Source organism: Clupea harengus, chromosome 20 (genome assembly GCF_900700415.2).
Source record: "Clupea harengus chromosome 20, Ch_v2.0.2, whole genome shotgun sequence".
Classification (NCBI taxonomy): Eukaryota; Metazoa; Chordata; class Actinopteri; order Clupeiformes; family Clupeidae; genus Clupea; species Clupea harengus.
Window position 1 is genome coordinate 7,546,219 of NC_045171.1, and position 10,999 is coordinate 7,557,217.

Below are 10,999 nucleotides of genomic sequence, written 5' to 3' on the forward strand. Positions count from 1 at the left end.
GTTTCTCACTCACACACTCCTTCAAACCTTCCTGTAAGAGACCCTCCCTCCTCCTCTAACCCTATCATTCTGTCTCTCTCTCCCTCTCTATCCATCCCATTATCCCTCTCTCCCCCCATCTCTATCTCCCCCATCTCTATCTCTCTCCCGCTCTCTCCATCTCTCTCTCCCTCTCCATCCCATTCTTTCCCTCTCTCTCTCCCTCTCTCTCCATCCCTCTCTTTCCCTCTATCTCTCCATCCCTCTCTTTCCCTCTCTCTCTCTCCCTCTCTTTCCATCCTTCTCTCTCTCCATCCCTCTCTACTCTCTCTTTCCCTCTCTCTCCACCCCTCTCTCTCCCTCTCTCTCATCCTTCTCTCTCTCTCTCTCTCTCTCCCTCTCTCGCCATCCCTCTCTTACCTCTCTCTCCACCCCTCTCTTTACCTCTCTCTCCATCCCTCTCTCCCTCAGTCGTCTGTGTTGTGTCTGCGGTGTCCTCTCAGTCTGGCGCTGTGAAACACACATTAGTTCTGCTAGCTCTGCCGTCCCTCAGCAGCTGGCTGTCATGTAGCTAGAACAAAAAACAAGAGCCCAAAACATAAAAAAAACGAGAGAAGCAGAGGGAGAATGGTAATTTTGTCCACAGGCTTTCAAAGAAAACAACAACAGCACCGTCAACAACAAACAAAAACAGAATGGAACAGAAAGGATTTCACAGTCAACTGAGGAAGAAAGAATAGATCTCATGCTTTCTGACGAGACAGTGAAATAGGACTGTGATCACACGGCCAGACTTGAAAGCCACACTGAAGATGAAATCCAATTGCTGTTGACTCGCAAAAAAGAATCCCTGAAAAAGGGCCCTGATTTGTCCCTGGTCTGGCCCTGGTCTGGCCCTAGTCTGGCCCTGGTCTGGCTCCAAACTAGCACTGGAGTCTCATTACTCTCACATGGAATTCAGCTGGTTCTCCTGCCGAGCCGACTGATGCAAGCTTTAAACATCTCTGTCTGTCTGTGATGCCTGAATGTGTACACACTTCGGGGAGGCATGCAGTGAGTTTCATTAGTGAGCTAGGAGGTTCATTTCTGTTTATCATTCTAGCATTTCAGTTAGCATTTAGCAAGTTAACAAAGCAAATGCAATAATTATACATAACCTTTAAATCACTAATTTAATCATGAATAAATGACATGCAAAGCCATTGCTCGGTGGTTCTTTATTGCATGGCAATCAGCAGGCCCTGCTGGTTCAAATAATGTGGCTCTTGGCCAAGCTAACAAGCTAACATACAAAATGCTCCAGACCTTATGCCAAAGTTAAAAGACCTAGCATCTGGTTTTGCTTGTGTAAACAAATCCTCATAGACATATTGTCAGTCGCACAGATCCTCACACAGTTTGCAAATGCACTTTCTGCTACACACACATTCATTAACACACATTTCACAGCTCCCCCCACACACGTACACAAACACCTTCTGAACTCTGAACTCTGAACTCTGCCCCCCTCCAGATGGCCTGACCGACTGCATGGACCCCGACTGCTGCATCCAGAGCCCCTGTCAGAACAGCCCGCTGTGCCGCGGCTCCAAGGACCCGCTGCAGGTCATCCAGCAGAGCCTGGCGCCGGCCCAGAAGGTCCGCTCCTTCTACGAGCGCGTCCGGATGCTGGTGGGCCGCGACAGCACCCACATCATCCCCGGCGACAACCCTTTCAACGCCAGGTAACACTGACCCCCACCCCCCCCCACATCAACTCACCTGGCCGCCACCTCTCTAACCAAAAGCATGTTCGGTGTGTGTGTGTGCAGGCGCGGGAGGTTAAGACACGAGCAGTTCTTTTGAATGCGGCGGTTGCACAGAATGCTGTCGTCTGCAATTTACAGCACACCCCGCCGCTGACCCAGTTCTGAGCTGAAGAAGCACGGCGCACTAGATAATGATGAGGGAGACTCTGTGCGGAGCTAATCTCCATAGCATAAAACAGATAGCATAATGTAGGCCATCTGGATGGATGGATGGGCCCAGTTTACGGTTGTGCTCTTGCAGCCCCTGTGTTGTATCGTAAAACCTACATACCAGTGCCTTCTATTGTCTATTGTGCTTATATTGATTACTTTAATAGCTACAAAAGATTGTTTTTCAAGCTACGTGAACAACGCAAAATGGCAGAGATTCGCCTATGTCTGGGTTCAGCTCATTACCATAGATACACTATCAGTAAGAAATTTGCAACCCAGGATTCATTAGGGCCTTCCAGCCTGCTTCTGTAGAATCACCATTAAAAGAAGAGCCCTCCAGTTTAGTAGTTCTTTGAGGAGCCTTTGTAAGTGTCCCCCCCCCCCCTACAATTAGCCTCTTCAGCTGGTCTTAGTCGTATAGATCCCTTCTGAGCCCTAAGATTGATTCCATAAGAAGTGGTTTGTTTTTGAGTGTTTTGTTTGTGGTCTGATAAGATGCACGATTCATTAAGAGAAATGCCTCTCCTGTCTCCCTCGGCCAGATCTCGCGTCCCTGATCCGGGTCAGTGCTGACCACAGACGGTACCCCCGCTGGTGGGAGTGAACGTGTCCTTCGTCAAGTACCCCCACTATGGGCTACACCCTCACCCGTCAGGGATGGGCACGTGAGTAGACCGCCCCCGCCCCCCCCCCCAGGGCTCTCCCCCAAAACACACCTATTCCTCCCCCACACCCACCTCCTCATCTTTCTGTCTCTGTGTGTGTGTTTTTTTTTTTTTTTTTTTCTTTGTCTTTCTTTTTTCTTTTTTTGGTGAGAGGGATGATTTTAACACAAATTAACACAAATACGTCATCATGAATGTGGATCATCGTAAACCAGAGCTGGACAAACTTATACCCTTTGACAAAAGTTATTATGAAGGGGAAGGCACAAAAAGGCATATTACAAAGAGAGAGAGAGAAATAGAGAGACAGAGAGAAAGAGAGAGAGAGAGATGACAGTGACATCTATCAATGCAGATTAGGTTAAGGGCCTTGCTCTTAGGCACAGCGGCATTAGTACTGAACTTTTTTGTCCCTCTAGATCGAGTAAAGTTTGATTCTGAGTGTTCTCTGAGTGGTTCTCCCCCCCACACCAACCCACACACCACACACACACCACACCACACACAAGTCCTCTTTCACTTTTGTAATGAAGGCGATCCATCAGGGGCGAGACGTTTTTCTATCGCAGCTCAAAATGCTCATTAAATGGTGGGCCCCATCTGTAAGAGAATGGTGTCATCAATAATGGACCGGGCCGTGAGTGGATATCCTCAGTCAGTCATCACACAACCGCTCTCTCACTTACTTTTATTTGCTCTTCCTGTCCCTCATCCGTCCTCTTCATTGCTCTCGCACTCCTTTAATGTCTGTCCCTCTCTTTCCTCTCTTCACCATCTCTCTCTCTCACCATCTCTCTCTCTCTCTCTCTCTTCTCTCTCTCCTCATCTCCCTCGCTTAACCCTCTCTCTCACATCTCTCTCCACCTTCCTGGGTTTTTTTTGTCGTTTTTTATTTTTCGTTTCATTTCAATCTTCTTTTCATGCCTTTTATGCCCTTTATCACTCTCCCATTCTCCTGTCTTCCTCTCTCATCTCTCTCTCTCTTTCTCTCTCTCTCTCTCTCTCTCTTTGTCATTCCCCTTTCCTATTTTTCTCTCTCCCCCTATCTCCTTTCATTCTTCTTAAATGTACCTACATCCCTCTATCAATTTTCCCAACCTCACTCAAACTTCTCTCCTCCCCTTCTCCCTCTCCCTCTCTCCCCCTCTCAGTTTTGACCTGGTGGCGAACGGCCGGTGCCTCCCTGACTCTTCACTTTGAGCGCGCCCCCTTCCTGAGCCAGGAGCGCCACGGTAGTGTGGCTGCCCTGGAACAGCTTCTACGCCATGGACACGCTGTGCTCAAGACCGAAGGAGAACACCATCCCGGCTGTGACCTCAGCAACTTCCTGCGGCCCGACCGGTGGTGGTGCCGTCGGCCCTCTCCTCCTTCTTCTCAGCTCCAGGCCTGCAGAACGCTCCCATCATCCCAGAGACTCAGGTAGCGCACTGTGAACTAGAGATCCATTCCCTTCATCTTCCTAGAGACTCAGGAGCTCACCTGTGAACTAGAGATCCGTTCCCTTTCTTCATCATCCCAGAGACTCAGGATGCTCACTGTGAACTAAGAGATCCATTCCCTTCATCATCTTCCTAGAGACTCAGGTTATGCGCACTGTGAACCTACAGATCCATTCCTTCAGCATGGAGAGGAGCACATTTAGAGTTATTGCAGGGATTTATTGCTAGGCCAGGGCTGGATCTGTCTCCTCATTAGGAGCTTTGTCATTCATCCCTGAGACATGGGAGCTTTTGTCATCTCATCCCTGGACATGGGAGCTTTTGTCATCTCAAGCCAACACTAGTACAGACCTGACCCTTACTCACTGACAGATTTACTACAGACGAAGGACTGTATCAGTGGGAAACTGTACATGTATGTGTCACAGATATCACTCTTTTGCACGAACACATGTGCTTGACAGTGTTACAGGACAGTTCTACGTGACAACCAGCAACTGCCAACACAATGGAAGGTCATAGCACTAACAGCTCATAGAGAAATACTTTATATAGGTTTACATTATTTTCATTCTATTGCTCCCTTAGAGTTTAACCAGTTGCATTGGCTTATGTCAATGCTTGTGAGGGGCCGAGCGGTACCCCCACGTTGTTTGGGATGTGGGCGACTGGAGTTGGTGGTGAGGTGGGGAAGAACACAGTGAGAGAGATAGTGGCATGAGGCACCCTTTAAATAGTCTGCCCATGGGCTAAATTGGTCCAATTATTCCCAATGGGATCAATCCATTGGCGCGGGGGGAGCCCCGGACTTGTACCATTCTAGTGGGGAGAACCTAGTCTCTGGCAGGGCAACATGCATAAAAAGCCCGTTTTTGTGCCACAGTGGAAAGGGGGGATTTCACCTTTCCACACTGCTCCTCCCGTTCAAAAAGAAATGAAGCACCTTCTTCTTCAAAAAAGAAAAGAAATGTGTGAGTTGGGTTGAGAGTCGAGTCACACACACTCGCTTGTAGTTGCTGTGTATTTTATGATCCTTTGTTTTCTTGGAACCGATGTGAAGGTTGTGTGGGTACGAGAGAGGGAGTTCAGAGGCCAACATGTTGTAGGGAGGGGTCAGTGTATAATGTGTCTTGGGAGGCAGTCTGCGGTCGGAGGGTACGGTAACCTTGCAGAGGGGTGAGACTTGCAGGCTTGGGGTCTCTCTCCATGATATTCATAACATGATTTGGTTTGACCTTCGGCAGGTTCTCATTTTCTCTCCTCTCTCGCTGACCTTCCACAGTTCTCTCTCTCCTTTTCTCTCTCTCCATCTCCATCTCTCACTCTCCAGTTCTCTCTACCTGCGTCTCCTTTGGTGGGTTTTAGAGAGTGCCTTAGTAAGTGTCACTCCGCGTCCATCTCTCATCCCTCCTCCCTTGTGAATCTGTCAAGTCTGCCATTGTCACGGCGACCTGATGCCTCGCCCCACATCGACACGCAATCATCAAATCGCTCTCTCTTCGTGGGCAGGGAGACGCATCGCGCTATTTTTATCTGCAGTGTCAAATGCTGTGCTGTTCTCTCAGTTTGTCATCTGTCTCTGTCTTTGTCTGTCTATCACTCTGTCACGCAGACCTCTCTCTCGCTCTCTCTCTCTCCCAGGGCTGTCTTGAAGAAGTAGAAGTATACTGGCTGCCTTTGTTGAGGGATGCAAGCTAGAAAGTTTACTCTCTCTTTCTCTCTTTCTCTCTTTGAATGACTGTGTCACTCTCTCTGGTGCATGCTGGGTGTCTATCCTGCCTGTCTATCCTTCTCTTTTCTCTCTTTAACTTCTTGTGTTGGGTTGCGGGTCTAGGCGGGCTTGGCATGGAAGGTGTTTGCTGGTTAAACTTCTTGTTTCTTCTCTCCCACTATTGTACTTTCTCTCTCTCTCTGTCTGTTTCTCTCTCTCTCTGTCGCTCTCTCTCTGTGTCTGTTTCCCTCTTCCTTTCGGATGGGTGATATGTGAAGGTAGAGAGGGTTAGAGAAGGTTAAAGTATGAGAATGAGACATAAGTGTGAGACAGGGGCCAGTATGCATGCTGTTTTTTGCCTTTTTTATTTGACGACGACAGTCTTGTTGGTTATACCTGTCTTTGTGGTGAAGTAATATGAAACATTTAAATAAACATGCGTTTAAGATCTCTCTCTCAATCTCTCTTTTTCTCGCTTCCCTGTCTTTCAGGTTCTCCACGAGCAGATCGAGATCCCGGGCACGGTTCTGAAGCTGTGCCACCTGAGCTCCCGAGCGGCCGGCTACCGCTCGCTGCTGAAGATCACCATGACCCAGGCGGTGGTGCCACTCAGCCTGGTCAAGGTGCACCTAATGGTGGCGGTGGAAGGACACCTCTTCCAGAAGTGGTTCCACGCCTCGCCCAACCTGGCCTACACCTTCATCTGGGACAAGACAGACGCCTATGGCCAGAGAGTCTACGGGCTGTCTGAGGCTGTCGGTAAGTGTATGATGAAGCTGGAGGAGCTGCCGTACTAAATGGGCAGATTCCGACGATGGGTAGAAGGAGCCATATGTGTATTACAAAATATATTTGGCTTTACGAGGTGTATTACAGTATACGTTTGGCTATATGTTTGGCTGTGTGTGTCTGTATATATCAAGAGTGTATTTATATTACTGTATACACATGAAGGACTTCGCTCTAAATGTAGTAGGGAGCGATCGGAAAAGCTTAGTGTGGACACAGCAAAGTTGTTCTTGTAGGTTAGTTTCGTGTAAAGAAAGTTGTGACATTCACTCTTTTCAGTCTTAAACAGTCCAAAAGGAGCCCAGAATCTTTCATTAATCTCACACTGCCCCCCCTTTGGCATATTCTCCCCCGGTTCTAACCGAAAGGGTTCCACCTGGCTGCCTCTTACCTCCCCCACCCCATCGTTCTCTCTCAAAGACCTCACACAGGGCCCCTCCTGAGCTCTGGATGAAGTGCTGAGTTCTCTACTTAGTAACCCCACACCACCCCCACCCCCCTGGTTAACCATCTCCTCTTAGCAGACGCAATAACGGGGCTCTGGAGCATGACTGCTGAGGAGGTCTATTAAACGTCAGGGGGAATTAGCGTTGGGGTCGGCTCGCCCTGGCCAGGGGCCCTGGGAGCCACTGGGTTATTAGGGATCGCTCACGCTGAGGGGGGGCCTGTCAGCGCTTACGCTGGCCAAGCAGAGCATGTATGGGGAGACTATGGGAGTGGGATATTGCTTTGAACAGCACTGTGTCGCTCACTGTGTAATGCACACACAGCATTTGCATAATGAATCGCAATTGTGTGTGTTCCTGAGAATGAGCGCGTTTGTGTGTGTGTGTGTGTGTGTGTGTGTGTGTGTGTGGTTGTATGTTTATGTATGTATGTAAATGTGTGTTTGTATTGATTTTTATAAGTATGCAAGTATGATTTTACGCACAGTATTGCTATAATGTGCCCTTAACGTGTCCTTCTGGCTGTGTGTTAATAAAAAAAACGATCGCTTTAGGCCTCATTAAAAGAAAAAACCTCACGACACCAGACCTTGAGGGGGCGTATTCACATTATTCTCTCGCCTCCTGGCTCTACGACAAAAGAGACAGAGCACAGTATGTTCCCCAGCATCTGGTCTACACAACAAGGTCTTAAAGCTAGACTAAGCAGAAACTAAAAAACGCTTGCTCTAATTATAACGTGTTTGAGAAGATTAATGTTTCGCACCGTGAGGAGTGGGTGTGACAGAAGCTGCAACTGTAAGTGCTAAAGAGAAGTCTAACGCCTTTCCAAGTGACAATCACTTAATGGATTGTGAAGATTGACACCAGTTTCACAATGTTCATTACTCTATATTTAGTTTATGTTTTGCTCCGATCATTAATGTTGTCATATTTATTTGAACGTCGTTTATCGATATTAGCCAATTCCAAACACAGTATCATGAAGGTGCAACATGAATATTTATGTACTCTTCTTTTAATCACAATGAGTCACTTATTATGTAATGATACGTATCTACCGGAGAGTTAATTAGCTTGTCTTTTATATTTACTTCCTTTTTTGTTATTTCCTGTTTATTTTTTTCCCCACGTAATTGGTTTTTATTTACCCGTTGCCCAAGGACACTGTGCGTCTTGGTTTTGAAAACGACAAGAAAAAACGAATATTAATTTCCTCTCATTATTCTCCGCGTTTAAGAGAACCTTGAGTCGAGGTATCTCCTGACGGTATGTCTGATCTATGGGAAGAGGCCCATGGGATCTGCATGTTAATTAATGCTGTTTGTGAGTTTCGAGGCAAAACAGAGACACAAACAACCACACTTGCATCAGCCCTGCACCTCTTTAGGGATGGAACTGGTGTATGTCGGGGAACAAAGATTTAGAATCACAGTTATCACTGACAGTCGACCCTGAGCTGTTTGAACTTTGGATTAGTGTTCAGACTCAGAGGATGTTCTTTTCTTTTCTCTCTCTCCCTTTCTCCCTCTCTCCACCTTTATCTCTTTCTCTCTGCTTCTGTCTGTCTCTTGCTGTGTCTCTCTCTTTTTCCATTTTGCTCTCTGAGTATGTTTTAATGGTGTGTTGATGTAAAAACTGTCAGTAGGTGATTTAATGAAGAGTGATTGATTACATCTCTCTCTCTCTCTCTCCCTCTCTCTCTCTCTCTTACATCTTACAGTAATGTAGGCTTTTTGAACAACTGACTTGTGTTTTGTTTTTGTGCTTGTTTTTCTTTCTTTCCTTTTGTTGTGGGTGGGTGTGTGTAGGGGGTGGAGGGGGGGGTGGTGAAGGGAACTGTTTGCTTGTGGTACCTTTAACTGTTGTATAATAAAAGTTTGTTCAAAATCAAAAAAAAATCTCTCTCTCTCTCTCTCTCTCTCTCTCTCTCTCTCTCTCTCTCTCTCCCTCTCTTTCTCCCCACAGTGTCAGTAGGGTATGAGTATGAGACGTGTCCCAGTCTGATTCTGTGGGAGAAGAGAACCGCTGTGCTGCAAGGTTACGAGCTGGAGCCATCCAGCCTGGGCGGCTGGTCTCTGGACAAACACCACACACTCAACCTGCGCAGCGGTACGGACACCCTCACACACAGACACACACAGACACACACACACGCACACACACACACAAACACACACACACACACAAGCACACATATTATATGCATAGACACATATAAATAGGATGTGCATGTTGTAACATACTCTAAACTAGAACCTAACAACATGTGTGCCCTACAAATCAACTTAATACATTATCATGCAACATATGGATTGTTGAGTGTTGACTCAAGCGTGTTGCTCTTTATTGATTGATCGAGTTATTGACCAATTCAATAACTTCCTCCACAAAGATGGAGGGTTGTGTGTTTATGTGTGTGGGTGTGTGTGTGTGGGGGAGTGTGTGTGTGTGTGTGTGTGTGTGTTTGTGTGTGTGCCTACAGGCAACATATGGATTGCTGAATGTGGACTCAAGCATGTTGCTTTTTATTGATTTATTTATTGATTGATTGACCAATTCAATAACTTAATCCACAAGGATGGACGGCTGGTGCTTGTGTGTAAGTGTTTGTGTGTGTCTGGGTGTGTGTGTGTGTGTGTGTGTGTTTGGGGGAAGGTGGGGTAAAAGCGTTATATCTCACCTCAGGTGCCCTGGCTTGAACAGCATGCTCACCTGGGCTGACCCCTGGAGAAGAGGCATTGAGACCCTCGGAGTAAACCAATAGCAGAGTAATGGCCCCACAATGAGTCTGCCGCTCCACAAACAAAAGAGCCTCATAAATGGAACTCATAAAAGCCTTGGGCGGAGAATTGCTTTTTCGTTATACTCATTCACTTTTTTTTCTCTCTCTCCCTCTCTTCTGTTTGTCTCCTTCAATTACCCCCTCACTATCTTTTTCTCCACTCTCTCTCTCTGTCTTCCTCTTTCCCTTCTTTCCTTCCTCTTTGTCTGTGATCCTTTCTCTCGCGCTCTGTAAATGCAGGCATCCTGCACAAGGGGAGCGGCGAGAACGGTCTTCATCTCCCAGCAGCCCCCCTGTGATCACGAGCATCATGGGTAACGGACGACGCTGCAGCATTCTCCTGCCCCAGCTGTAACGGACGCTGGCCGACGGCAACAAGTGCTTGGCCGGCCCGTCGGCGCTCGGCGGGCGGGCCATCGACCGGCAGCCTCTACGTGGGCCACCTCAACTTTGTGCCGTCGGGTGTACCCGTCCCTCAACACCACACGCCTTCCTGGAGCTCAGCCAGCTCAATGCCCCCGGTATTACCCCTTATTGATAACAGCTTCCCCCGGTATTACCCCTTATTTCTGAGTAACACTGCCCCGGTATTACCCCTCATTGATAACACTCCCTGTAATGCCCCCTATCGATTGCATACTCCATGTTAATTACCTTTACTGCCTTTGATTGCATACTTACATGATACTTTATCGTGTGCGCATAGCATCAAGATCAGATATAACCTCTAATATGGCTAGAATTGTATTTGATGATGCACTGTGATATCATCCAGAACAGTTTGATGTGATAACCGTATCAGATGATGAGATGTGATATCATCTGATACCATTCTGTTTTATCATCAGTGCCTCGTATCATAAGATTAACACCACAATTAAAAAGATATAAATAAAAAAAAAACATGATTTAAGAGCAATATCCTGTGGAGTGCATTCTTAAGATGATATCAGGCATTAAAACCACAGCGAGCAGACTAGCACTTGAAGGAGGAGGCACTGGATTTGTTTAAGGAGATGAAGATATGTTGCATTGCTCACACAAATACAGACAGGGAGGAGAAGGCAAATCCACACACACAGCACACACAGGTCTGCCCAGGCTGACGGCATATTAGCTGTGGAGTCGCTGACTCGAGAATGATGAATGGTTTGCTTACATGCATTTGGGATTAATCCGGCTTTTTCTCTTCCCCTGCACGCAACCAACCGTGAAGAAACAAAG

At 47.2% G+C, this 10,999-nt stretch overlaps 2 protein-coding genes across 2 annotated transcripts in view; both read left to right on the plus strand.

The window, feature by feature from the left end:
* Window positions 1–2,316, plus strand: part of LOC122133829 (teneurin-2-like) — a 14,620-nt gene extending 12,304 nt beyond the window's left edge. Inside the window, exon 3 of the mRNA XM_042710765.1 lies at window positions 1,493–2,316. Within this exon, the coding sequence (XP_042566699.1) occupies window positions 1,493–1,707 (215 nt within the window). The 3' untranslated portion in view covers window positions 1,708–2,316. The remainder of the gene's footprint in view (window positions 1–1,492) is intronic.
* A 3,907-nt stretch (window positions 2,317–6,223) lies between these two features.
* LOC122128568 (teneurin-2-like) lies at window positions 6,224–10,074 on the plus strand. The gene is made up of 3 exons (XM_042702797.1): window positions 6,224–6,514; window positions 8,959–9,102; window positions 10,016–10,074. Exons 1-3 carry the CDS (start codon window positions 6,343–6,345, stop codon window positions 10,072–10,074), a joined length of 375 nt encoding a protein of 124 aa, XP_042558731.1. The 5' UTR covers window positions 6,224–6,342.
* Window positions 10,075–10,999: the final 925 nt, after the last annotated feature.

What these genes read in the sequence shown, in the direction of transcription:
- LOC122128568 (XM_042702797.1), top strand. Translation starts at nt 6,343, where the DNA reads ATGACCCAGGCGGTGGTGCCACTCAGCCTGGTCAAGGTGCACCTAATG. An exon ending in CGGGCTGTCTGAGGCTGTCG is followed by an intron (nt 6,515 to 8,958) that starts GTAAGTGTATGA and finishes TTCTCCCCACAG; the next exon opens with TGTCAGTAGGGTATGAGTAT. An exon ending in CACACTCAACCTGCGCAGCG is followed by an intron (nt 9,103 to 10,015) that starts GTACGGACACCC and finishes CTGTAAATGCAG; the next exon opens with GCATCCTGCACAAGGGGAGC.